The sequence below is a fragment of the Cnephaeus nilssonii genome, assembly GCF_951640355.1.
Source record: "Cnephaeus nilssonii genome assembly, chromosome: 21".
Taxonomy (NCBI): Eukaryota; Metazoa; Chordata; class Mammalia; order Chiroptera; family Vespertilionidae; genus Cnephaeus; species Cnephaeus nilssonii.
Window position 1 is genome coordinate 34,946,164 of NC_137092.1, and position 27,373 is coordinate 34,973,536.

The following is a 27,373-nucleotide window of genomic DNA, read 5'->3' on the forward strand; positions in this document are numbered from 1 at the left end:
GCAATGGGGGTCAGCCAGAGACTTCTGACCTGACTTAGTACCAGCTATAGCTGAAGGAGGAGGAGAGGATAGTGACAGAAAAACACTGTAGGATGCAACAGGCCTGGGAAAAGGGAAAAGAAGGGGCCGGCAGTGACTAATAGTCCTCCAGCTTCAGGATGGACATTACAGACCATGTGGAAATTAAAACCAGATATGGTTAAAAAAAGAAGAAAAGAAAAGATTTCCCAATGGGGAGGTAGGAATCAAACGCTTCAACTGTCACCTCCTCTGGAGAGTGGGGGTAGGGGGGAGGAGGGGAGGTATTTCTAAGGGGAAAAGAGCTCTTTGGCTAACAAGCTTTAAGAGAAGGCATGTCTTGAGGTAGGAGGAGGGCCTACATGAACTTGGAAGTTATTGTCACATGAAGGTCCACTATGATGCTCACCCTCACTGTCTCCTTGACACCACAACCCTCTCCACCCCAACTGAGTCTCTCCTTCTGAAGCACCTGGCTGTCTTGCTACTTGCTATTTCTGCTTTTTCAGTAGGGAAGAGCTGGGTGTCTTCCCCTTCTCAAGGTCACAGCTGTCTGGGCTGGAAGGAAATCTGCTCCCTCCATCCTCTTGGTGTTTGACCCTAGGAATTAGCACAACACATGGCAAACTACCTAGATGAGTCTCATCCATCTCATTCATTCCATGCATTTATTGAGGACTACTAAGTGTCAGAAGCTGGTAATACACGAGTGACAGCAATAGACATAAAGCATAGTTTTGTCCCAGTGGCCCTGAGGCTTCAGAAGACCCCAAAACTGAGGTCTTCTGTTTTTACACACTCATAGAAATATTTGCAACACCTATAACCAACAAAGGACTCATATTTTAAATATATGAAGAACTCCTGTAAAGCAGTAAGACAGAAAACCTAAGAGAAAACTGACCCCAAAAATGGATAAAATACTTGAAGAGATATCCAAGTGGCAAATAAATATATGAAAAGATGTTTAACGTCATTGGTTATCAGACAAATGCAATTTAAACCACAATGAGATACCACTACACACCCACCGTAATGGTTACAATTTTTTAATCTTTTTCGCTTGACAATACAAAGTGTTGATGAGGATGTGGAGCAATTGGAACTCTAAGATAGTACTGGCAGGAGTGTAAATTAACATAAGCACTTTGGGAAATTATTTGGTAGATTTACTAACACTTAAACATATGCCTACTCTATCACCCAATAATTCTATTCATAGGTATGATCATAACAGAAATATAAGCATACATATGCCAAAGGACACAAAGAAAATTGTTATAGCAGCATCCTATAAAATAAAAGCCTAATATGCAAATTGTCCCCTCAGGCAGTGGTTCCACCAGGAGACCAACTGGGAAACTGAGAGTTTGACCACTTGCTATGACTTGCGCTGACCACCAGGGGGCGGTGCGAAACATGGCGGGCATCAACAATGCGGCGCTGGCAGTGGGTGGCAGTGGAGGTGCTGCTGGCCCTGATGGGCCCCCATGAGAGTGGGACCAGCGGGACTGCCTCAGGATGGTGGAGCAGGTGAGGGGGTGGCGCCAGGCCAAGGCGGGGTGCTAGGCGGGGCTGTGGGGCTGGGAGGCTGGGAGTGCCAGCTTGGGCCTGATCTCGCAGGCCACCCCGAGGGACCCCACCCGTGCACGAATTCATGCACCAGGTCTCTTGTTATTCATAAGAACCCAAACTGGGGACATCGCAAATGTCCGTCAATAGAATAACAGATGAATAAATTCTGGTATATTCACTTAATGACATAATATACAGCAATGAAAATGAATTAGCTAATGCTACCACAATGTTATGCATTAATTTTTTAAAAAAATATATTTTATTGATTTTTCACAGAGAGGAAGGGAGAGGGATAGAGAGCTAGAAACATCAATGAGAGAGAGACATCGACCAGCTGCCTCCTGCACACCCCCCACCGGGGGATGTGCCCGCAACCAATGTACATGCCCTTGACCGGAATCGAACCTGGGACCTTCCAGTCCGCAGACCAACGCCCTATCCACTGAGCCAAACCGGTTTCGGCATTATGCATTAATTTTACAAACATAATACCGAGTGAGAGAAGCCAGACACAAAATAATACCAACTGAATGGTTTCATTTATATAAAGTTCAAAAGCACACAAAACTAATCTATGGTGTTAGATAGGGAAGGAGGGTGGGGTAGTGACTGGGAGGGGATATTAGGAAGGATTCCGGGGTGCCAGTAAGATCTAATTCTTGATCTGGGAGGCGGTTATATGTGTACATTCACTGTGTCATTGCCTCTTGACCTGTATACTAAGGCTTTGTGCACTTTCCCATATCTGGTATACTTCATTAATTCTTTTAAAAAGGAGCCCTAACCGGTTTGGTTCAGTGGATAGAGCATCAGCCCAAGGACTGATGAGTCTCAGGTTCGATTCTGGTCAAGGGCACGTAGGCAACCAATCGATGTGTCTCTCTCACATCAATGTTTCTTTCTCTCTCTCTCTCCCCCTCCCTTCCACTCTCTCTAAATATCAATGGTGAGGATTAACCAAAATAAATTTAAAAATTTTTTTTAAATTCTTTAAAAAAAGAAAACACAGGAGACGGGAACTGTTTCCAGTGGGAGGGGGGAGAATGGAAGGTGGGAAAGGAATATGAGGGAAATCAAGATTACATAGAGGTGGCTGAGCTGTGGCACGATTACAAGAGGGCATGAGGACTGGTGAAGGGAGAAAGACAGGAATTGTCGCTAGCACCTGAGGGAAAAATCTCCAGGTACATCAGCCTTCATTCCCCACCAACCCTACACCCCCTATTCAAAAACAGATCCTTTGGGGCAAAACCCAGTGTTTCCTACTTCTGTCTCCAGGCCGAGAGACCCAGCGTTTGAAGCCAAAAGTGCGGCTCTAAGACTAGGTCCTGTGAAGACTGCAGGCCATTGGTGCAAATGTCCTAGCAGCTAACCTGGAATAATCCCCAATACTGGAGTGGGGGGTGGTATGTGCTGTTATCCTTGTCCGAAGGAATTACCTGGTTGCTGTGTTCTCTCTCTCTCTCTCTCTCTCTCTCTCTCTCTCTCTCTCTGAAAGGGAAGCCCAAAGCGTCATACCCAGCACTGTGTCCTCCTCCCCCAGGCTCACCTCTACTCCAAACCCCATCCAGAGGTCTGAAGTCACGCTCCAGTGGCCCCTGAGCCACTTTCCGGGAGGAAAAGGACAGGAAGGAACCGCTGGTCACAGGTTCCACCGACAAGAGGGGAAAACCCGAGGGTGGCGGTTCCTTTTCGGGGGGGAGGCCACACCCCCTGCACAAAAACATCCCGGAGAACTGGCCCCGACTCTGCGTCGGAGAGGTGGAGGTGCCCCGGGGAGGAAGTGGCCAAAGGCTAGATGGGAACACCCCTCTTTGATCCCACAAGGTGCGTCAGGGAAAGTTGGATTTCGTTGAGCCCGGGATGGAGACATCTCTCCCCACGCTGCCGCCAGGACCGGAGGAAGCCGGGCTCCACTCCGCCCCGATCTCAGGTGGTGCGCGTGTGACCCCAGCCCGCGAGCCCGACCTCTTTTCCCGCCCGCCCGCCCATCCCCACCCCTTTCAAGGCCGGGACTTTATTAAGGCCGGTTCCGTCCGGGTTGAGCCATCGGCTTAGAAGGCGGGATCTGGCGGAAGCTCGCGGTGACCAGGCAGCCGGAGAGGAGCTGTGACCAAGAACAAGGTAGGCACGGTCCTCCCCAAGGGCGGAGCGCGGGAGCTCCAGGGGAGTTTCCCCGTCTTCCCGAAGGCCGAAGCCTCGAGGAAGCGCTCGGGGAGCCAGAGCAGGGGCGCACCGGCGCGCACGCCTTTCGGGGGCGAGGGAGGCCCCGGGAGCGGTGGGCCGGCCCGAGGGAGATGGCACAGCGCGGCCATCGCCGGGCAGCGGGCACCCGGGCCCGGGGCCGAGGGGCGCAGGGACCCGCGCGAGCGCCGCGCGGCGGGGACCGCCCGCTCCGGGTTCCCGTCACCCGCGCCCCGGGTTCCCCGACGCCCCGCCTCCCCACGCGCAGCGAAAGAAAGGGGCCGGGAGAGGCGGGGCCCGCCCCACCTCCGTCCCTGATTGGTTGCCGCTGCTGTCCATCCAGAGTCTATTTTTGATGGAGTGGGGGGGGCCACCCAGTCTGCCCCAGATCACGTTTGCCGCTAGCAGCCAACCAGTCGGGCCCGAGTCCGCGGGCCCAAAGCGATTGGGGGCGAGTGAGCTCGGCCCCACCGTCCCCCGTACGGGTGCCCCCCGCCCGAGCCCGAGGAGGTATATCCTGCCCCACCGGCCACCTCCCCTCGTGGAAGCGGAGCGGCGGCCTCGCTGTAGCGCAGAGGCGAGATGTAGCGAGCCGGGGGTCGCGGCTGGACGCTCGCCTTGGCTGGGAGTGTCGGGGGGGCACGCCGGGGGCCGAGGAGGACTGCCGAGGAAGAGGAGTGATGAGAAGAGGGGGCACCCTGCACCTCCCGAGACCACGGGCCCTTGCTGCCACTCGCCAGGCGCCCCCCTTCCTCCTAAGCGAGGACCAGGTCAGTCCCCTTGCGGGGTGGGGGGCGGAGGGCGGGAGTCCTGGCTCGCAGCGCATTTGCTGAGTCTGAATCCGGGAGAGGCGAGGCAGGACAGCCGTTTGCCTCTCCCCCTTCCTTGGGTTTGGGGGATAGTAAAACGGGGCTTTTGTGTCCCCTTCTCCGGGCATCCTGGTTCCGTTTTGCTTCTTTCATCCCCGGGCCTTAGGCCTGTCGGAAGTCTCTTGACTGGAAGGAGTGGAGTTTGGGACTGGCTTGCTTCTCTTCCTGCCAGTCTCCTTTCAGGTTAGGCGGCCTGCGTGGACGGCAGGGCGAGGAAGGAGGGCCAAGTTTTAGCAGATTCAGAAAGTTCCCTGCCACAGGAGCCGTGGACTCCCTCCCGCTCAGAGGTTTCCTCTCCGGCGGCGAGGGTCTTTGAAAGGACCACAGACTAGGTTCAAGGAGCCTGGAAAAGGGAGTCCTGGGACTTGAGTTGTGACAGAAAGAAAACAATACCCATGGACCAGTTACTGGAGTTGACCCACCCTTCCCCAAGCCGGAGTTGACTAATTGTGTGTGTGGAATACTTAAGGACCTATTCTTCTTACCTCGGGAAATTCTCTTTAAAAATTATTTTTTTTTTTTTACTTTGTGAAAGCTATTCTGGTGAAATGGAATAGGGCGGGATCAAGGTCTGGGGACGCCTTTAGGCAAAAAAAAATAAATAAATAAAAAGTGGGGTCATTACAGCCAAAGAGACATGCACTTGGGAGCGAGTACGTTTTGGTTTATGCTGCTTTGTTTCTTGTTTTGCTTGGTTTTATTTCTTTTTTCGTTGGTGCTTTTTTTTTTTTTTTTTTTTTTTAAAGAACTCCACTATGTCCAGCTCTCAGCAACCCTGGGGAACAGGGCGAACCTAGAGAATTGAAATGTGTGCCTAACAACCAGGCGTTTTACCCTCTTTCTCTTCAAACTGAGATAACTCCCTTGTCCCTATCTGACAAGCTCACGGGGCCCAGAGCAGGGGGAGAGAAGCAGAGACCAGAGGCCTGGATCCAAGTCAGCGTCTGAGCTTTTTGTAACACTGTTGACTCTCAAGGGCAGGAGTGGGGAGGCCTCTGGCTCTTGGCCTCGGGCTGGCAGGCTTGCCTCATTGCCCAGAGAGTCCTCCTATTTTTTTTATTTTTTCCCCTCAGGGGCTCGGGCGCTTGGGAGTCTGGGGACCGTCACTCAGTGATCAGATTCTCCCTGTTTCGTGGCCCTGGGTGGCTGTCTTGTGATTGTAAACAATCATGTTCTACAGTGGGGAGGCTGTGTGGCAGGGAGGCTGTGCCTGAATGTGTAAGTGGCTCCGCTGGGAGAACACATCTAAATAATCCCGGGTTCTCCGTGAGCCTTCAAGAAGGGATGTCCCCCAGCACATCCCTGCCCACCCTGGTTCCTGAGAAGGCAATGCAAGGTCTCCTGCACAGCGTCTTCCCCGTCCCAGGCTGCTCACCACTGTGGGGGAGCCCCGTGGGGCGGTGGGTTGCTGACTGGGAGGATGGCGGGGATGGCGCCTGCTGGGCCTCCAGATGTTGCCGTGCGGGAACGGGTAATTTTAATGGAAAGAACGAACTCTTTGACTTGTGCCTGCTTTTGTGCCTCGCAGTATGAGCTGCCCTTTGCTGTCTCCTAACATTCTCTTCTTCTTGCCTTCCTCCCACATAAGGTATTCCACCCAGTTTCTCGTGACTTGAAGGACCGGGGATTCTGGGAGGTTCGAGGTCTGCCCAGGAAGGAAGGGAACCTCGGGAAGAAAGGGGAGAGGCGACAGGCACTGCCCTGGGACCAGCAAGACCTGAGAGGCTGTGGGAAGCTTCAGGACACCAGCCAGAGGCGTGGGAAGGAGCCCCAGCCCCGGGCCCACGCTGCCTTCTGAAAGAACTGAACTCAAACTACTTTTCATGCAAGAAAAGGGCCGCCTCAGAGGTTACCCCACATTCGGCCGGGCTCTTCCGCTCTGGATGTCCCCGCTCGGAGGAACCTGCTGCTGAGAACCAAAGAAGATAAGAGGCCAGATTAATTTCCCCCCAGCCCAGCGCTGGACAACAGGAGTCAGGCATCTGCACCCCTAGTGGCCGGCTGCGGGGGCTGGTGAGGAGTTTCTGGTTCCCTCCAGCTCGCGGCTGCAGTGCTTGATGGGGCTGCCTGTTGGTCGATCAGTTTTTGCAGCACCTGGTAGGAGCGGAGAGCCGTGGGAAGAGGTCCTGCGGCACCCGAGCCTGGGTTCACCCCAGGACTAAGTTCTTTCCTGAGTTAGAGAGGGAGAGAGAGAGAGAGAGAGCGAAAAAGAAAAAGAGAAAAGTTCCCCCTTCCTGTCTTCCCTTCCCGTCATGTCCTCTAAGTTGGAGCTGAAGGACGTCCACCAGCTGAACGGGACTGGCCCTGCGGCTTCACCCTGCTCTTCAGATGGCCCCGGGCGAGAGCCCTTGGCCGGGACCTCCGAGTTCCTGGGGCCTGATGAGGCTGGGGTGGAGGTGGTGGTGATTGAGTCTCGGGCCAACGCCAAGGGGGTTCGGGAGGAGGACGCCCTGCTGGAGAACGGGAGCCAGAGCAATGAAAGCGACGACGTCAGCACGGACCGCGGCCCCGCACCACCCTCCCCGCTCAAGGAGACCTCCTTTTCCATTGGGCTGCAAGTGCTCTTCCCCTTCCTCCTGGCAGGCTTCGGGACGGTGGCGGCGGGCATGGTGCTGGACATCGTACAGGTAGGACCGGGGAGGGCAGCTCTTGACCGTGAGTCCCGGGGCCACCTTCCCTCCTGAGAAACGGCCTCTTGGCGCTTCCTCTCCACCTCCAGTCAGAAGCAGCTGCTGCTTCCTAGAATACTGTTTCCCTTTGGATCGTAGCCTCCGTTTCTTCTTGGTCTAGTGGCTACAGAAGCCTCGAGGAAGCCCAGTAGCCCCAGGGCCGTGGTCAGGGCAGTATTGCTTAACAGGAGCAGAATTGGTTCCAGAGCTCAGGCTTGGAAGAGGAGGGATGGGATGGGGCTGTTGCCTGCCATTCCTCCTGGGCATTCCCGCTAAGCCCCGCTCAGCAGGAGACATTTCGATGGGTCTCCACTTGACGCTTTCTTTTCCCTTCCCTTGAGGTTTCAAGGATACCCACAGTAGAAACCTCAGTTTCAAGTCTCCTTTCCATCCCCCTGCTGGGCAGGAATTTGTCTGGCTGCCAAGAGGGTCTCAAATTAAAAGGGAAGGTTCTTAAAGGCATTTTGTGTTGCTTATCTGCCTGTAACCTTGGCAGGATCTTGGGGCATGGGGTTGGGCACATGCTGTCTGTTGCATGGTTTGAGGGGGGTGGCATGATAAGACATAGAAGTGCTAATTCTGTGACATAAATGGGGGTAAAAGGTAGCCAGGCTTGGGCAAAACTGTCTTTGCTCCTTACCTGTCTTCATAAACCTGCCTTGGACAAAGAACGCTCTTTTTGAGGCTACTGGGTAGAATTATGGATAAGAATTGGTAGGTCCTGGAAGAGCCAGGGATATGCTATATTAGTGTATTGTGGGTTAGGACTTACCCAAAACCTCCAGGTCCAAGAGATAGGTAATGTCTTCTTTCTAGATAAAAGTTTTTGAAGGGCAATAAGGCACACAGAGCTTTCTGAAGATGCCACATTTAACTAAGTCAGTCACTAGCAAATAGTGCTGCTGAGTACTGGGCTTTGTCCTACGTATTCAGAGAAATACCAAATACTGAGGACGAAGGAGATCTGGCATTTTTTTGTTTATTTGTTTTTTAATATGTTTTTATTTATTTCAGAGAGGGAGGGAGAGGGAAAGAGAGATAGAAACATCAATGAGAGAGAATCATCAATTGGCTGCCTCCTGCATGCCCCCTACTAGGGGTCAAGTCTGCAACCTGGGCATGACTGAAGTCGAACCCAGGACCCTTCAGTTCGCAGGCCGATGCTCTATCCACTGAGCATAACCAGCTAGGGCTGCTCTTTAGGACCCATCACCATCAGTGTCCATGACCGTGAAATCTCAGGAGGATATGGAGCTCAGCATCCCTTTCCCGTGCCAATCCAACCCTACAAATGATGCCTGTGGTGATGCAGTCCTGCTGATGGGTCTCACCATGCTCTTGTCCCAGGAAACTGAAGGTGGTTGGTTCTAGGTGGTTCCTTCTTTGACTTGAGCCCTTCAGGAGAACCCTGCACCTTCGGTTGCTAACGAGGATGTTGTTTATGTCATGCCAGAGTGCCTGGTACTGCCTCCTCTCACCCCTAACCTGTTACCTTGAAAATTGTTCCTCATGCGGGTGAGGAAGCCAGCTTGGAGCTGGGAAGGTCAGCTTCGGATTCCCCCCCAGTGGCTGCCCCTCCTCCTAGTGCAGTGAGAGTAGGGTAGCAGTTTCTCCACCTTTTCCATCCCTTTCCTGTGTCCTTGGTTCTCAGTTTTTAGAGTTTTTGAGTTCTGATTTGGTATCTACAAAAGGGTATAGAACCAGGTTCCGGTGGTGAACTGGGAGAGGGTTGTCTTTATTTTCTGGATAATATTGGTATGGGGAGCATTTGCTGGGCTCCTCTGTAGCAGCCATAATCATCTCCGTTTTGTAGATAGGGACCTATGGCTTAGAGCCGTGATCGGCAAACTGCGGCTCGCGAGCCACATGCGGCTCTTTGGCCCCTTGAGTGTGGCTCTTACACAAAATACCATGGCCTGGGCGAGTCTATTTTGAAGAAGTGGCGTTAGAAGAAGTTTAAGTTTAAAAAATTTGGCTCTCAAAAGAAATTTCAATCGTTGTACTGTTGATATTTGGCTCTGTTGACTAATGAGTTTGCAGACCACTGGCTTAGAGCAATTAGGTAACTTGTCCTTGGTCATCTGACTCAGAGCCTGACCATTAACCTCTATGGCCTTCACCGTGGCCATGATTTATTTACCAGTTGATTTAAGAGTCTGGGAGGAGTCTGCTCTCTTTGTCTTCCCCTGAAAAACAGGGTGGACTGAAATTTGGAACAATTGGAGTTATATTCAAAAATGAGCAAGAACAAAAGTTCTTAGAGGGCCCCCCTGCCTCCTCATCCCACATACTCTGAGAATTGTAGAGCTGGAAAAGGCATCTGACATCTTGCCCCACCCCCACCCAACCCCCGCAAAAGCCTGAGACATTGAGAGACCTAGGTAGGGAACCTCTGGAGCCTGCCCAACACACCCACAGAGGGCCGAATTTGTCCTTGGCGTGGCACCTAAGCTCGCTGCAGAATTAGGTCCAATTGGTATGGATGACAATGGCTGGATTGTCCTAGTCGCCTTCCCCCAGCCTCCCTACCACAGCTGGGCTGGAGCAGGCCCTGGAGAGAGCTGAAGATAGCATGGGAGAGAGTGGGTGCAAAAAGAACAGGACATGAGACCACAGGGAGATTCTTAATCTGTATCCAGGGGAGCAGGAGGGGCAACTGACAGTCGCAGATTCCGGAAGAGCAGGGTGATGTCTAAGGATTCACGCCTGCGTTTTCCTTTCACAAGCTAAGATAGCCTGCAGTGGGGCCGAGTCTGGGGGTTCCTAAAGACTGGGGCCGTGTGGAAGAGGTGGCTGTAAAGTGTCCCCAGGGTCTCAGAGTCCGTGTTGGTGCAGTCCTCTTACCTGCCCTCCTCTCTACTCACTGTGTACAGCCAGCTCTGCTGTGAGATGGGGGCTGGCACACGGGCCAAAAGCAGGGAACGGATAAATGGACTGTGATTTGCTCCAACTTCCCACCGTGGCTGAATGTTCCTGCGGCATTTGGGAGGGAAACAGGACTGGGCCCTGTGTTGGAACTGAAGTGGATTGGGATGTGGGAACCTCCCTGCTACACAGGCCTTGGGCCCCACCCCCTAGTTGGGTCCTGGCTGCTGCAGGGCACCTCACTCCCTTGTTCGGTTAGCCTTTTGAGGAATGGGGATGGCAGGAGGTGGTGTGCGCACCTTCACTGTGTTAAGACGGGTGGGACTCCTAGGTCCTTATTGTAGCGTACTGCTCACTCACTGAGGATCCCAAGGAAAGTAGACCCCCTCCCCCACGCCCCTCCTTCTCTGGCTTCTCTACCTGCTGTGTGTGAGCATCTACAAAGATGAGAGTGGATGGCAAGCACGGGCTTGGGCGCGTGGATTGGGAAAGAGGCATTCTCCTGTCTGGCCTGCTCCCATGGCGGTGGGCATTCCTGGGCATGACACTCCGTTCCATCTCGCTTGACCACACCTTTCTCACACTGGTTATCTCTCTCTATCCTGGCGTTGCCCTGAGGCCCTTCTTGGACAGCTAGAGGACACCTGCAGAGTTGTGTGTGTAGAGGGGAGGGTGGCTCAGACAGGTGAATACTGGGCTTACTCCAATCTGATCTGCAAGGTCAACTCCAGCCCTACTTCCTACAGCCCCTGCTTAGAGCTTATCTCTACCAACTTCAGTCGTAACGTCCTGATCCTGTGCTTCCTGGCTGTGACTTTCTTCCCCATTGCTACCCTCCAGCGGGGAAGAGGCTCAGGACAGAACACTCGAAGGCAGGCACGGGGAGGTGAGGGGTGGAAGGACAAAGGAGAGGTGCTGGCAGGGCCACTGAGGTGATTGCTCTGAATCAGGATTAGTTCTGAGTGTGTGGTAGGTAGTCTCATCCCTCACCCCGAGAATATCAGGGACCAGTGAGCCCCACTTCTATAGGAAAGAACTGGAAAAGGAGCTGCATTTCTGAGAAGCAGTGAAATGTGTAGATACCCCCCTTTCTCCCCCTCCCTCCCCCCTCTACCCCCCACCGCCGCAGTGGGGCCCAGCTTCCTGGAACGCACCCTTCTCCATCCCCAGCAGAGCAGGAAGGCGTGGGTGAAGGTTTGGCTGAAGGCTGGGCTGACAAGGCTGACGGGTTTGACTTCTCGGGCAGGCCCTCCCAGCCAGGATGAACAGGACGGGCCTGAATTAGGCCCTGTCTGCCCTGCCACATACTGTGGGCTCTGACTGCTTCCAGGCTGCCCCACGTCACCATCTCTTCCCGGAGCTCTGTGTGTGCGCGCCCTGAGCTGCGTCTTTGAGAGGGTTTTGTGGGTAATGAAAGCAGGTGTGTAGGACTCGGCTGCTCTGACCCAAGGGCCAGCTTGGCTGCACGGGGCTGGACTCGGGTTGCTGTATTCTATGCGGATTAGGGCACTTGTGTAGGGGCTGTTATTGTGGCTGCTTTCCTCCCCGCCTGCCTGTCTTTCCTCTTAGCACTATTAAAACCCTACACCTTGGAGGTCCTTGTGTAATTTAAAGGGAGAGAGATAGAGAGAGAGGGGGCATTTGGGGAATGCTTATAGTGGCTGCCAGTGGGGCTTAGCTGAGCTTCATATATTATTTTTCTTAAATGATTACAAAGACAAACAATATTCCTTAGAAATGGTTCAGAAACTGTTACTTGCATACACTGGGAGCATTTCTTTCCGGGCTCTTTCACTCGGCCAGTGCATATGCATTCCATACGCCTCTTGGAGAACAGAGCTGGGCACTGGGAGGGGGTGAAGCTGTGCTCAGAGAGGCCTTTTGAAAGCCCACAGTAGGCCACCCTCCTGAGGAGAGGGGAGCAGAGGGGAATTCTTCCCTCTCTGAACTGTTGTCCAGTTTAGGTGAGGAAGGAGGAGGTGAGCAGAGCAAGGCCGGGCCTGCAGGGACCTGGAACCCCAGGTTATGCACAGCATCCAAAAGTGACAGCCCCCGAGCTCCTCCCGGGCCCATGGGGCTCACTGCGGCTGCCCCTCTCTCGGGCCCTGGGGGTGAGAAGGGATTCGAACCCTTCCAGCATTTGGAGGGGGGGGGGCTTCTTCCTGTGGGTGCCTGGAAGCTCAGCAACTGTTCCTGGGGGGAAGGGGGTGCAGGGAAGAGGGTTTCTGACAGGGCTTCTCTAAAGAGAGTCCTGGGCCCTCGAGGGGCCAGGCCGAGAGCCCAGGTAAGGATAGAAAAGCCCTAATGAGATGAGCCCTTCCCCAGGGTACTGGCAGGGTCATCCCTCCCCTGCCAACACACACACACACACACACATACACACACACATACACACGCGCGCGCGCCCAGCCAGCATGGCTCAGTGATTGAGTGTCAATCTATGAACCGAGAGGTTGGAATTCGATTCCCCATCGGGGCACATGGCTGGGTCGTGGGCTTGATCCCCAGTATGTGACGTGCAGGAGGCAGCCAATCGATGATTCTCTCGTCTCTCTCTCCCTCTCCCTTCCTGTGAAATCAATTAAAATATATGTTTTAGCCCTAGCCTATTTGGCTCAGTGGATAGAGTATCGGCCTGCAGACTGAAGGGTCCCAGGTTCGATTTCGGTCAAGGGCACATGCCAGGTTGCAGGCTCGATCCCCAGTAGGGAGTGTGCAGGAAGCAGCCAATCAATGATTCTCATCATTGATGTTTCTATCTCTCTCCCTCTCCGTTCCTCTCTGAAATAAATAAAAATATATTTAAAATATGTGTATATATATATATATATATATATATATATATATATATGTTTTAAACACATACACACACTCTCGCAAAAAAACACATAGCATAAAGTTTATCATTTTAACTACTTTTGAATGCACAGGTCAGTGGTATTAAGTACATTCACATTGTTATGCTACCATCACCACCATCCATCTCCAGAACATTTTCATCTTGCAAAACTAAAACTCTGCCCATTAAACACCAGCTCCCCTTTTCTTCCTGCTCCCACCGACTGGTACCACCATCCTATTTTCTATTTCTATGAATTTGACTTCTTTAGATACATACAGAAGGGTTTGTCTTTTTGTGTCTGGCTTATTTTACTTAGTACAATGTCCTTAAAGTTCATCAATGTTGTAGGAGGTGACATGATATACTTCCTTTTTAAGGACAGATAATATCCCATTGTGTGTATATACCACATTTTATTTATCTACTCATCTACCAATGGGTTGTGTCCACTTTTTGGCTATTGTGACTAATGCTGCTATGAGCATGTGTGTACAGAGGTCTGTTTGAGACCCTGCTTTCAACTCTTTGGGATATATAACCAGCAGTGAGATTGCTGGATCATTGATAGATTCTATTCTAATTGTTACGAGGAATCGCCATACTATATTCCATAGTGATTGCACCATTTTACATTTCCACTAACAGTCATAAGGGTTCTAATTTCTCCACCTCCTTGCTAACACTTGTTATTTTCTGAGGTTTTGGTGTTTTGTTTGTTTGTTTCATATATTTTTATTGATTTCAGAGAGGAAGGAAGAGGGAGAGAGAGATAGAAACATGAATGATGAGAGAGAATCATCAATCGGCTGCCTCCTGCAAGCCCCCCACTGGGGATCGAGCCCTTGACTGGAATCGAACCTGGGACCTTTCAGTTCGCAGGCCAACACTCTATCCACTGAGCCAAACCTGCTAGGGCTGGGGTTTTTTTTTAATAGTAGCCATCCTAATCATTGTAGGTCCGATTTGCAACCTTGCTCATCCTTAACTATAGAGTGTTGGTGCTGGAATTGCCTTTAAAGACCCTTTGATCTGGCCCCTGAATTGTACATTTTATAGTCAGTAGCTTGAGGTCCTTGTAACTTGCCTAAGGTTCCCCGCCCCCCGCCCCCCGCCTCCGCACCGGTCAATGTGGGGAGGATGTTGGAGAGACACCGTGAGGCCCCTCCCCGGGGTGTCTCGTAGGAGACCTAAGGCTGTCGGTCCAGGACATTACAGCACTTTGCCTCAACCTCTGTACTTCTTCTGCCTGGTCACCTGTCCGCCCCCCCTCCCTCCCCAAAGTTGAAGTCTTTCCATTCTCAAAACAAATAAAGGAACCCACGTCGCTGCCAAGGCCAGGGAGGGAGCCGCAATCCCAGCCTTTTTCACAAGTCTTCAGTTTCAGTTGCCACTAAAGTAGCTTTCAGATAGCCAATCTTGGCTCCTACTTTTTCCTCTCAGCACTAATGGGTGTTGTGCTCTCTGAACCTGTTTCCTCATTTACCAAATGGGGTTAAAAATAGCCCCTGCCTCACTAGGTTGTTGATAGGGTGAAATGGAAAATGCATGTAGGGCACTTGGCCTAGCATAGTCTGCGTGATAGATGTTTGCTGGAGGAACTGGGGGCGAGCCAGGCCTCACAGTGTCGGGCTAGAACCCGTGTCTCCTGACTCCCAGCTCAGTCTCTCCCTGCAGGGGTGCACTTGCGTCTCCTCGCTGAGGGATTGGGGAAAGTATGTAGGGTGAGAGAGTGCAGAGGCAAAATAAAAAGCCTCTTGCAGACCAGCATTTTGAGGTTTGGGGACCGCGGTCTTCATTCAGACCCGGTCCAGAAGGAAAATTGCGATGGCTGAGGCCCAGAGCCCTTAGAGATAGAAACCAAACAAACCCTAATCTCCTCAGCCCCGTGGAGCCCAGCTCTCAACAGCTGAGACAACACTACCCAAGGCTGAGGCCACAGAGAAAACGGACTAAAGGCAGAGGGGTTGGGGATTGCGATTTGAGGGGGAATCTCATCGGAACTTGGGGTGTAAGCCACCTGGGGTGACTCAGCTGTGTGACTCAGCTCTTCACCAGTCTCTTCCCCCGACCCCGAATAGAAAGCAGAGGAAGTAGGGCCAGGCTAGGGTCTCCTGACCAGAGAAGCCTCTACATCTACATCTCCCCTGCCCTGGGTGGTGGGGGGGAGGGAGGACGGGTGGGGGGGACTGTGTTATTTGGAACACCATGGGCTTGGTCTGGTTCCAGGGTTCTTGGAGGAAAAGTGGCTGATGTGCTTGCTTACTCCCTGCTGATCCCACTTCCTCCTCAAGCCCCTGATTCCAGACTATCTGTTCAACCTCGCAGCCAGTCCCTCGGGGCACTGAAATTCCTGAGATCTGTTTTCACCTTGTAGCACTGGGAAGTCTTCCAGAAGGTGACAGAGGTCTTCATCCTGGTGCCTGCACTGCTGGGGCTGAAGGGGAACCTGGAAATGACCCTGGCATCGAGGCTGTCCACCGCAGTGAGTGTCCCGGCCGGGAGGACTGGGGTATGCAGGACTCCGGGCAGCACAGAGCCAGGATGGGAGATCGCTCCTGGCCTCCTCAACGGCCCACGCCTGGAGTGTGGGGCTGGGGTGGGCAGGTGTAGGGAGATCCCGGGCTGGGTGTCCTGCTCCTGGCAGGGGCTCCCTGCTCGAGTGGTTCCCAGGCTCGGTTTCTGGATGTCTCAGCCATCCCTGGACTCTTGCCCCACCCCCTGTTTTGCAACCCGCCTCGTGACTGTTTGTGCAGCTTTGACAGGCAAGCATCATGCTGGTCCCTCCACCTGCACAGATGGGGGCCGCCTCTGATCTCCAGCCCTACTCTGCAGCTGGGCCGGAGCAGAGCCAGGCCTGCCCCGCCTCTCCCATCCCATTCCCTTTCCCCCTTGGCTTTGAAGGAATAGACGGGGAGGGGTTGCTCATCACTCCCACCTCCCACAGCCCCTTAGATGAGCCATGACGGTTCAAAGGCTGAACCAGATTCAGGGCCATGGGGTAGGAGGTGGGAGGCAATCAAACTCAGGAGGCAGGGGGACCAGGTGGCAGAGACGTCCCTGCATGGCCACAAGTCTGGAGAAGGCAGCAGAGAGAAGTGGTAGCCAGCCTAGTCTGCCCCAACTTGCCCTGCTCCCGGCCTCCTGTGCCTCCTCACTCCTTCCCAAACACACTTGCGGCCACAGTCCTGCACCAGCAGCTAACCTTTCCTCCGTTAGGACAGCAAGCTGTCCATCGGGCCATTCTAACCTGTGCAGGAATGGGCTGTCCTGGTGAGCAGGGCAGAGGCTGGAATCTGGGGTGGGCAGGTGTAGGGGGCAGCTCTCCTGAGAGGAGGAGACTGCCTTAGGAGCCCCCTTCCTGCCACCACCCAGCCACAGGAGCTCAAGGAGCTCCCTCCCTCTCACTCCAGCCCCCCCGTTCCTGCTTCACTCTCCACGGGGTCATGTTCTAGTCCCAGAGTCTTAGGGCACATGCACTGCTTCCTGAGCCAGTTGGATGCTAATGGTCCGAGCTGCAGGCCTTTTCCAGCCTGGAGTTCCAGCCCCCTGTCCTCCCTCTCCCAGGCCAACATCGGGCACATGGACACACCCAAGGAGCTCTGGCGGATGATCACTGGGAACATGGCCCTCATTCAGGTAAGACAGCAGGAACCGGAGAGACTGGGCTGAGCGTCCCCCGTGGTCAGGGACGAAAAGCTTGGGCAGCCCCAGCGGGGTCCCGAGTGAAGTTCCGGCGTCCTGCCGAGCTGGCTTCTCCGAAAGCAGCTCTAGGAGGTAACCAGGTTTCCCAGGAAAGCAGCCAAGAAACTCAGCATCTCAGGGTCAGTTCTCGGCTCCCAGTGCTGCAGGGGCTCACGTCCCCACAGATCAGACTCCGAACACTGGAGTGCTGAAATGTCCTTGACCGCCCTTGTCTCATGTCCCCTTGAGGCCCAAGCCTTGTCTCTGGGCTGAAGTCCTAGGCGCCATTGAACCTCACCCCTATCCCCAGAGGAACACTCATTCCACCAGTAACATGCCCCGGGCTCCTGCGGGGCGCACTGCACAGTACTCGTGTCCGGTGTGAAACTAAATAAATAAAGACATCATTCCCGCTTGGGAGGACTGGACAGTCCTGCCCCACCTCCCTCCTGGGCTGCAGAGGGCCAGGACAAGGTCTCAGCTAGGAAGCTCTCTGCTCCCAGTGCTCTCCAGTTACCACTCCCCCCTCAGGTGCAGGCCACAGTGGTGGGCTTCCTGGCGTCCATTGCAGCTGTCGTCTTTGGCTGGATCCCTGACGGCCATTTCAGTATCCCGCATGCCTTTCTGCTGTGTGCCAGCAGTGTGGCCACAGCCTTCATTGCCTCCCTGGTACTAGGTAAGGAGGGAAGGGAAGGGGAGGAGGGTGCGAGGGGAAGGGACCAGGGAGAGCGGCCCAGGGGTGTCAGCGGGGTCTGGCACCTCCAGTCTCTCCTTTTTGTTGCTACCCCTTTACCTCTTCTTACCCTTCCTGGCTCCTCTCCTTCCTCCCCAGGTATGATCATGATTGGGGTCATCATTGGCTCTCGAAAGATTGGAATCAACCCAGACAACGTGGCCACTCCCATTGCTGCCAGTCTGGGCGACCTCATTACCTTGGCACTGCTTTCAGGCATCAGCTGGGGACTCTACCTGGAGCTGGGTGAGGCTGTGGCTTCCGAGGGTGTGAGCCGGGTGGCCTCCTGGGTGGGGTTGGGAGAGATGGTTAGCGTATATGCAAATGTGTAAGCATTTCTTCTGTGTTCTTTATTTGATTGGGATACAGTTGTAATAACTCCCCACCTTAGAGAATTGGAGTGTAAGTGCTTATCTCAAATTCATGCAGGCAGCAGGGGCAGGATAGGAAGTATCAGAGAAATACGTATATTCCTGCTGGATTATTGCTTCCCTTGGAGGGGTAAGGTGTACAGGGTAAAGGAAGGGAACTGAAGGCTGGAATCTGCTTGCAAAATGGAGAAGGGAGGGGGGAGATAGTGATTTCTGGGGATCAAAGCAAGAAACCTACAATCTGGTCTCTGCCCCTTATGAGACCAGGGCTGGGGAAGCTTTCAATCTTGGTTTTCTCATCTACAAAAGGGAAAAGGCTGGCCCCGCCTATCTCCTGGGCTCACAGTGAGAATCAAAGGAGGTAATATAGTTCCAGGCATTTAGTGTGGGGTTGCTGTTGATCTGTTGGGATATTTGCAGGTTCAGCCAGGGGGAGGCTGGGAAGAGGGAGCCACAGTGCTCACCTCCGTCTGATCTCTGCTTCTCAGAAAACTGGAAATACATCTACCCCCTGGTGTGTGCCTTCTTCGTGGCCCTGCTACCGGTCTGGGTGGTGCTGGCCCGGCGGAGCCCAGCCACAAGGGAGGTGCTGTACTCGGGCTGGGAGCCTGTCATCATCGCCATGGCCATCAGCAGGTAGGCTCGGGCCGTGGGTGCGTACCCCCACCCTCTCCACCCTGCCACAGACTCCCGTTTAAGCCTGAAGAGAGGGAGCATGGCACAGACCCTGGAAATGCCTTCAGTAGGGTGTCAGTCACATGTCCTTCTACTACAAATGACAGAAACCATCTGAAGAGGGTTTTGTTGAAAATCAGAATGCATTGGCTCAGGGAACTAAAAAGGCACAGCTGGATTCAGGAGCAGAAATTATACCCTCAGGGCCCCAGTATTCGCCATCTCCTGACTCTGCGTTTCCCTGTGCTGGCCTGCAGTTCCGGGTTTATACTTTTCTACTTGTACTAATTCGGTGGCAAGAGAGAGTCTTTCTCTCAACAATTTCACAAAGTCCCTTTATAAAGTTTCACTGAGGGGAAAAAAATAATAAATAAAATTTCATTGGCTCTCCTTCAGTCACATGATTATTCCTGAACCAATCACTGTGGCCTTGGGGATGTGATGCTTTGATTGGATGAGTTTGGAGCCTAGGCATCATTGGAGTAATGTCATGTGAACCACAGCGACGGAGTTTGAGCGAGACCATCCCCTGAGGAAAGGGAAGTAAATACTGAACAGGCAGAACCGCAGAGGTTCTCACAAGCAGGTTGTCCTATGGATGGCGCCTCTAGCCAGCTTGGGAGGTGGGTGCCATCAGCTTGCTCAGGGAGCACGGTGACAGTCCAATGTTATGAGCAGCAGCTGGTTCTGGCAGAAGAAGCAAGGACTGGGAGACCAGGGACTCCTGAGAGCCACCTTGCTTCCCTTCCCGCCCACGGCCAGATGGGCCTGTCCCTCTCATACCAGGGACTGGGACAGAACCCTTTAATGGCCTTTGTGTCATTTTGTCTTTGTGTCTTTGTAGCGTGGGAGGCCTCATCTTGGACAAGACTGTCTCAGACCCCAACTTTGCAGGGATGGCTGTCTTCACACCTGTGATTAACGGTGAGGTTTGGCCTCAGCTGCCGGGGGAAAGGAGAGGGCAGAAGAGGATTTGGGGGGCTTTGCCTCAGTCAGGGTTGTAGCAGGCAAGAGAATCCAGCTCAGTTAGTTCAAGACTTGAATGAAGGGGCTTCTCCCAGAAGTGAGAGCCGGGTAGGACCAACAAGAGATGTTGAGGCATCCAGAGATGAGCAGCAACAGGAAGCCCTGGTTCTCAAGGGGCAAGAGGAGAAAATAGTGTGACAGAAGCCCAGGGAGAGCCCTCCTCTGCCCCCAGCAGGGATAAGCCACAGCCGTAAAGCAGAGAGGGAGCAGGGAAGAAATACCTGGCCTCTGTCCCTCCTCCCACCCTTTCTCATCACCTACTCGTGCCTCCTGCTGAACAGATCTAACTAGAAGCACCATCACGGAAGGTTGGGTGGTTCCGTCTGAAGAGTCAGCCTCGCAGGGCTCAGAGCAAGGCCGAGGGGAGCAGGGAAAAGGTTGGGAGGGGATGCCAAGGAGAGTAAGCACAGGTCCTGGGTACCAGATTCCAGAGCGCAGAGCTCAGACCTGACACTTGACATTGGTTACTAGAACCATTGGGTGCCTGGGTCTGCTCGGCGCTTTGGAGAGGGCCCGAGGCAAGCAGGGCCTGGTCCCCTGGGCTGTGTGCGACAGCAGGTGCACACACACTGCGCTGCCGAGAAGTCAGGCTCCCTGAGTCGACAGAGCGGCCTGTGTCCCTTCCTGCACGCGCAGCCACACCAGGGGCGCAGGAGTCTCCCACATCTCCAGGGCGGGGGGATGGGAGGATCGGAAGACTCCTGGAATGGGGGTACGGGGGTGTCTTTGTCTTTCTTCGCAATGTCTCCCTCTCCTCCTGGGGGCGCGTCCCTCCCCCCCATGTCTAAGGTCTTTTGTCTCTGCAGGTGTTGGGGGCAATCTGGTGGCCGTGCAGGCCAGCCGCATCTCCACCTTCCTCCACATGAACGGGATGCCAGGGGAGAACTCTGAGCAAGCCCCTCGCCGCTGCCCCAGTCCTTGCACCACCTTCTTCAGTCCTGGTAATGGCAGAGCCCCCGCCTCCTGGGTCCACTCCTGCCCTGGAGGGAAGGGTCAGCCGTCAGTGAGCTTCACTTAGGGAACCAGCTGGGCCCAGACACCAGCTGTCATAGAGGGCACAGCCCAGGCAGGAAGGCTCTCCTTTCCTGAGAACCCCTGGGGTCTGGGGACCACGGGATGGAGAGGTAGAGGCAGCCAGCTGTCCGCTGCCCTGGAGTGTAGCGTGGTACCTCCTGATTTTGAAAGACCTTCTGGGGCCAGGTGTCCTCCTCACCCCTTCTCTTCCTCGGTCCCAGATGTGAATTCTCGCTCGGCCCGGGTCCTCTTCCTTCTCGTGGTTCCAGGACACCTGGTCTTCCTCTACACCATCAGCTGTATGCAGGGAGGGCATACCACACTCACACTCATCTTCATCGTCTTCTACATGACAGCCGCACTGCTCCAGGTACCGACGGGCCGGGGCCCAGGGGCCGGGCTGCCCTGCAGGGGTGGGAGGGGAGGCCCAGGCTTGGCCCATCAGACACTCTGCACCTCTTTCTCCGGGACTGGACGGCAGATAGACACTGGACAGGGGCTTAGATGCACAGGCTGTAGTTCCAGCGGAGTCACGAACACGCTGGGTGACTCTGGCCCAGTGGTAGAATGATCTCTGAGCCCAGTGATTGATGTGTTTGTAAACTGAGAGGAATGAACCAGGTTTTCAGCAGGTGGTTGTAGGGCGCTGAGCAGGTGCGCTCTGGCCACAGAGCTCCGCGTGGCTCTGCTTTGCATGCTGGGCTTCCTCAGGAGATTTCATATGAATAAAGGGTTTCCTGGCTTGAGAAACTGTTGAAACCACTGTGCTAGATCATCTGTAGGATCCTGTTCAGCCTGGCCATTCTCTGACATTCTCCCTTGTTGTGTTATTACGTGTTTCAGCATTTTATTTAGAAATAATTACATATTCACAGGAAAGTGGGGGAAAAAAACGTACAGAGAAATCCCATGTACTATCCACCAGTCTCCCCCAGTGGGACCCTCTTACATAAGGATAGTACGATGTCAAAAGCAGGAAATCAAAGCTGATACAATCCACAGAGCTTATTCAGGTTGCACTTGTTTTACATGCACTCGTGTGTGTGTGTGTGTGTGTGTGTGTGTGTGTGTGTGTGTGTGTTTAATTTTGTGCAGTGTTATCACATGTGTAGCTTCATGTAACCACCACCAAGTCAAGACACAGAACTGGTCCATCAGCACAGGGCTCCCTCATGCTGCCTCTTTGTAGCCAAACTCACCCTAATTATTACATTTTAAACTTGTAGAGGTTTTTTTTTAATACATAGTAACAGTCACATTACAGTTCAAACATTTTAAAGGTTCATAGTGAAACCGCAGTGAAAGGTCTTGTCTGCCCCCCACCCCTACCCCCAGCTACCCAGTTCTCTTCCTCCCAGGCCATCCGTGTATCCATTTCTTACATGCCCTCCGAGCTGTTTCAAATGTATACAAGCAAACGTATCTGTTTTTCTTACTTCCCTCTTTCTTTTACACACAGGTAGCCCTGCTTTTTTTCATATAACTATGTGTCTGTCACAGAGATCATTCCACATCAACATGTAAAGAGGAGAGCACCCTGATATTTTACAGCTGCATTCTGTTCTGTTATGGAGATGCACCCTAATTCCATTTAACCAGTCCCTATTGGCCATCACTTATCCCTGCACCCCTTACCCCCACCTTGAGAAAGGCTGTGTGTGTTGGGACATCTTGGCAAGGGCCGGGCAGAGAATCCACCATATGCAGTTTCCCCAAAGCACTCACCCGGGTCACCACATTCCCTTGCGAGTGTCTGAGACTGGAGGCTAGCCCTTGGCCTGCATAAGCCTTAGCTCATTATCCATCTCTGCCCTCTTCTCCAGGCCTGTGGAGGGGCACAGCCCGGCACTTATCCCCGAAAGGTTCTTCCTGATCCTTGGCTGCCTCCTCAGCCATGTGTCCCAGGGCCTGTTCGGGGCTGGAATGCAGGGACAGCTGCTGCCATTCCCTTCCCGGGCACCATATGAAGTCCTCCTGCCATGCTCTTCATTTGGGGCTCTGCTGAAAAGGGTGTGAAGTTATTGGGGGGGCGGGAGGGAGGGCCTGGCCCTCACCCAGGGTCAGGGCCAGGGCCACAGGAGTACAAGGCAGCTGTGCAGGGGAGGGGGACTGTGAAGGGTGCTGGAACTGTAAGCACCTGCCCCCTGGAGAGAAGACAGGAGAACAACCAAGTTTGCCTAAAAATAGGTATCAACACTAGTTTCTTTATCCTGCTAGAGTCTCTGCTTCCCGCATCTGAGCCCCTTGGGGCAGAATTTACATACCACAGCATTTGCAAAGTACAGTCAAGAGTAAAACCTCCTAAATGACTGTGCTGGAGCCTTCCCGTTAGAACCCATTTCATTCTCACCCGGGTGCAGTGATTTGGGGACCCCACATGTCAGGGAGGGTGCAGGGCACATAGAAGATGTGGGCCTGCCCTTCGCATCTAAGTGCATTTCCAACTTAAACGTGCGTGTGAATCTTGTTAAAATGCAGATTCTGATTTAGGAGATTGGGTCGGGGGGGGCGGGGGGGTTGCTGAGACTGCATTCGAACAAGCTCCCAGCTGCTGTTGATGCTGCTGGTCCTGGGCCCACTAGCAGGGTTCTAATCCAGATCCTTCTTCGTTGTCTGTAGTAATGGCGGGAACGCAAGGGCACAGAGAAATCGGAGCAGCAGATAATCCAAAGTGTCTTTTGAATTGCTGTGCACTCTCTGCTTTCTATTGAGCAGGCTTGTTCGTGATTCTGCTTTGCTAAGAGTAACATTAAAACACATTTGCATTCTTTGAGCCCACAACAGCAGAACGGGAAGAAGGGTCAGGAGGAAGCCTGCCTGGGATAATCAGCTGTGACTCAGACGACTGTGCGGACAGCAGCCTCAAACACTGTTCTTATTCCACTCGGCTCCGGGGAGAAATCCCGCTATGACAAGCCAACTCCTGCCCCTGCCCCCTGCCAAGCTCCTCCTGGAGACGCCAGCATGGCGGGAATTAGAGTGACCCAAGAATAGGATGACCTAGAATTAGAGGCAAGAGGGCTGAATTCCTGTGGCAGGTGGGATTTCAGTCAGGGAGCAGAATGGAATGCTGATGTGGGTGACCCCGGGGAGCAGAGCATCTTCCTTTCTAAAGGGCTCACGTTATGCCTGTCGTCTGTTCAAGGTGGTAACTGTGGGGTGGTGAGCAGAGAGGTCACCGTGTGGAGAGATGAACTGTCCCAGCGTCAGGACCGTGGAGAGCCAAGCCTTGTGATGCAATGAATGGGTCCCCCTGGAGAGAGGGAGGGCCCTAGACCGAACCCTTCTGTCTCCCCAGGTGCTGATTCTCCTGTACATCGCTGACTGGATGGTGCACTGGATGTGGGGCCGGGGCCTGGACCCCGACAACTTCTCCATCCCGTACTTGACAGCTCTGGGGGACCTGCTTGGCACTGGGCTCCTCGCACTCAGCTTCCATGTCCTCTGGCTCATTGGGGACCGAGACACGGACGTCGGGGACTAGCCTGGTCACTCAACCTTCTCCCCACCCTCTGCACTTTCTTTGTGTCCCCCTTCCCCCACCCCACTCCACACTCCCACCTCTTTCTAGGACTTCACTTTGATACCGAATTCTCATTATTTTCAATGGGAATTTTTATACATTGAGCCAAGTTTGTACAGCAAAAATTCAGGCAGGACAGAGGGACTGAGGCAAGCAGTACAAGTAGATTTTTGAAACAATCACCAAGTGCAATTTCATGGTGGGTGCCTCCAGGTGAGCTGGATTGGGGCAGGGTTCTCGTCTGGGATCTGGGAGCGTGTTTTGGCAAACTTAGCTTTGGCCCTAATGAGAAACCCTTTGTGAGTTGGCTCTGGTGTTTCCTTTTCTTTTTCTTTTCTCTCTCTCTCTCTCTCTTTTTTTTTTTTTTTTTTTTTTGCGAACAGAGGGATAAATATCCCCCCGCCCCTTCCCCTCACTCACACATATACACTTTTTCTAGAAATGGACCAACTTCAAAGCAGGAGACAACTGCTCTTGGCTCCATATAATCCTAGCTCTGTTCTCTGCCCCCTGGACCTGGGCCCTTCTCTCTCAGAGAGACTAAGGTGGACTGACTATTCAGATTGTGCACGTGCCCCTAACCCAGTGGCTGGTAAGCACCAGTGACCTTTTTGCAACCGATTGTCACATTCAGAAAGAAATGAGCAGTGGCCTGGTTTCCTTGTCGACTTATATTCACCCATAGGTTTGCCAAGATCTGTATCTTCCCTGGGCCCAGAGGACCAATTCTTTCTCTCTGTTCAACCTCCATCTCTAATTGCCTCTAAGCACTAACTTCTCCCAGAGGTGACCAGATTGGGTTCCAGGATTAGGGACAGGGATGGGTACGTGGAGAATGGTTGGGAGGTGGAGAGCCACAGGGATGTCTCGCCGCTTCTGTTTCTCCTGAGGACACATGGTCACGTGGCCACCTTAAGACTGTCACTTCATAAAATCCCTCATTCTGTCACATCGTGGCAATCGGTTGTCCTCTCGCTTGGCTTCTGCCCACATTCACCATTCATTCATTTACTCGTTCAACAAGTACACAGCCTCCCCATGAGGAGTGCTGCTGCCGGCATGGTCTGAAACATCCATTGAGCAATACTGATTGAGTGCCTACTGCGTGGTAGGTGCTGTGCCAGGCGCTGACTAGCCAGTGGGAAGGGAAATACAGCTCCAACCTCACCTCATTCCCCAGATAAAGGCCACAGGCTCTCTCGTTTCCGAGCTGTGTTTGCACCTGTATCACCATGCCAGGTTCTGCCCCTGGATCTCCCTCCCGGGTGCCACCTGTGTAAAATGCTGACCCCAGCTACAGCTCCCCGCCCCGTGGCTCAACCAGTGTCCGTTTCTCTAAATGTCCCTTCCTCACCTTTCCTACCCTCCACCTGTCCTCACCAGCCACCCAAAAAAGGATTCAGAACTAGTAGACTAGACCTCAACTAGCTGCCTCTACTTTTCTCTGCCTAGCACAAGGTTAGGAGAACACCGGAGTCTCTATCTTACCCACATGTTACTCTGAACAGATCGGAAATCTGTCCACACACATGTACAAATCTGGGTGTTTTGGATGCAGGTTTTTTCTAGCCTCCCTATCCACAGCCTTCCCAGAAACCCCTCCCCTCTGTCACCTAAAGGACCCACCTCCAGGGAAAGGCGAAGGTATGACCTTGTCTCTTACCAACACCATGCCTTACCCAGGAACTTGCCCTATACCTCCAGACTCTGTCTTCTCTCTCCCTCCATTCCCACCCTGGCCACCTAGTGGAGCTAGAACCTTAGAATTGGAAGGAATCGTAGAGGTTGTCTAGTTGGAATTGCGTCCAACAGAGTTCATTAACACCAGCCTGGGCTTGTCTCTGCTCCTCGGGCCTTGCATCTTGTCCCCCGTCTCCAAACACATTTGCACACACTCTTCTTGTACAGGCACCAAAACCAACTCCTCCGCCCCTGAAGCTGTGCCCTGTGCTCCCCAGGCACCCCTGCCCAGTCACTCACCCCTTCCTCATCTCTGCCAGGCTGCCCTGGAAGGCCCTGGAGCTTCTTCCTTTGCTGAAAAGGCAGGGAGGTAGGCGCGCCCCCAGTCCCGAGTGTGTGAGCAGAGGGGGGACTGTGGGGTGAGACGGCACGAAAATGAAGTTGACTTTCACGGAAGATTCATTTCTTTTCCCTGATTGCACAAACAGCATGTACTTTCGGCCTGGCTGCAAGGAGCGACATTGGTTTACTCTTGTATCCTTAAAAAGTTACAGAACTGTGTCTTAAGAGAATTATTTATAGTTACTATAACTGATTTGACAGATGTCAACATAACTGATAAATTATATTTGGTAAATAAAGAGGACGTTTATTTAGGTGGTTGGTTCCTGTGTGTCTCGTCAAGAAGCAGCTTCAAAAGAAAAGACAAATAAAATCGGCTTCAGCTATTGTTTTGGGCCCCTCTGTTGTCCCACCTCCCTCAGACGTGGAAAGGGGCCAACGTGTGACAAGAAATGGAGCATCTCGCCCTGGCTGGTGTTGCTCAGGGGTTAGAGCATCGGCCCACTCACCGAAGGGTCTTGGCTTCGATTCCTGGTCAAGGGCTTGTACGTGGGTTGCAGATTCCATCCCCAGCCCTAGTTGGGGTGCAGGCGGGAGGCAACCGATGGATGTCTCTCACGTGAATGTTTCTCCTCCTCCCTCTTCCCCTCCCTTCCCTCTCTTTCTAAAAAATCAATGGAAAAATATCCTCAGGTGAGGATTAACAGAAAACGAAACATCTCTGAAATACAGAGATATGTGATAGAAAACACACATCAGTCATTGATTGAGAAACAATCGGTGCAGTGGCCTGAGGTTGCAGTATTGTGCCAAGGGGTTCAGATTCCTTCCTGCAGAGGTACCATTTGGTTGGGTCAAAATAATAACAGCTGTTACTTGTTGAATATTTACTATATGCCTTCCCTGTAAGCCCTTAGAAAATTTACAATGGACTGCAAAGGATTTGGAGTCAGGCCTTAGTTCAAATCCCAGCTCTTCTGTTTGTGTTTGTGTGAGCTTGAGCAAGGTATTTGCCCTCTCTGAACTTTAGTGTCCTCATCTGTACTAAAACCTATTTCCTCGGATTATTAGACTTCATTGAGATAATACACATAAAATACTAAGAATGCCCAGCACAGCCCTAACCCATTTGGCTCAGTGGATAGAGCCTCGGCCTGTGGACTGAAGGGTCCCTGGTTCGATTCCGGTCAAGGGCATGTACCTTGGTTGTGGGCACATCCCCAGTTGGGGGTGTGCAGGAGGCAGCTGATTGATGTTTCTCTCTCATCGATGTTTCTAACTATCCTCCCTTCGTCTCTGTAAA

At 53.0% G+C, this 27,373-nt stretch overlaps 1 protein-coding gene across 2 annotated transcripts; it reads left to right on the top strand.

Annotated features, from left to right (window-relative positions):
- Positions 1-3,325: 3,325 nt before the first annotated feature.
- Positions 3,326-26,448, top strand: SLC41A1 (solute carrier family 41 member 1). Of its 2 annotated transcripts, none has more exons than XM_079761803.1 (11): positions 3,326-3,720; positions 6,238-7,276; positions 15,400-15,507; positions 16,590-16,661; positions 17,238-17,382; positions 17,539-17,685; positions 18,299-18,446; positions 19,330-19,409; positions 20,318-20,452; positions 20,747-20,895; positions 23,824-26,448. In XM_079761803.1, exons 2-11 carry the CDS (start codon positions 6,902-6,904, stop codon positions 24,007-24,009), a joined length of 1,545 nt encoding a protein of 514 aa, XP_079617929.1. In that variant the 5' UTR covers positions 3,326-3,720; positions 6,238-6,901; the 3' UTR covers positions 24,010-26,448. The 2 variants fall into 2 exon arrangements, with proteins under 2 accessions (XP_079617929.1, XP_079617928.1); XM_079761802.1 differs by lacking the exon at positions 3,326-3,720 and adding an exon at positions 4,130-4,550.
- The last annotated feature ends 925 nt before the right edge of the window (positions 26,449-27,373 follow it).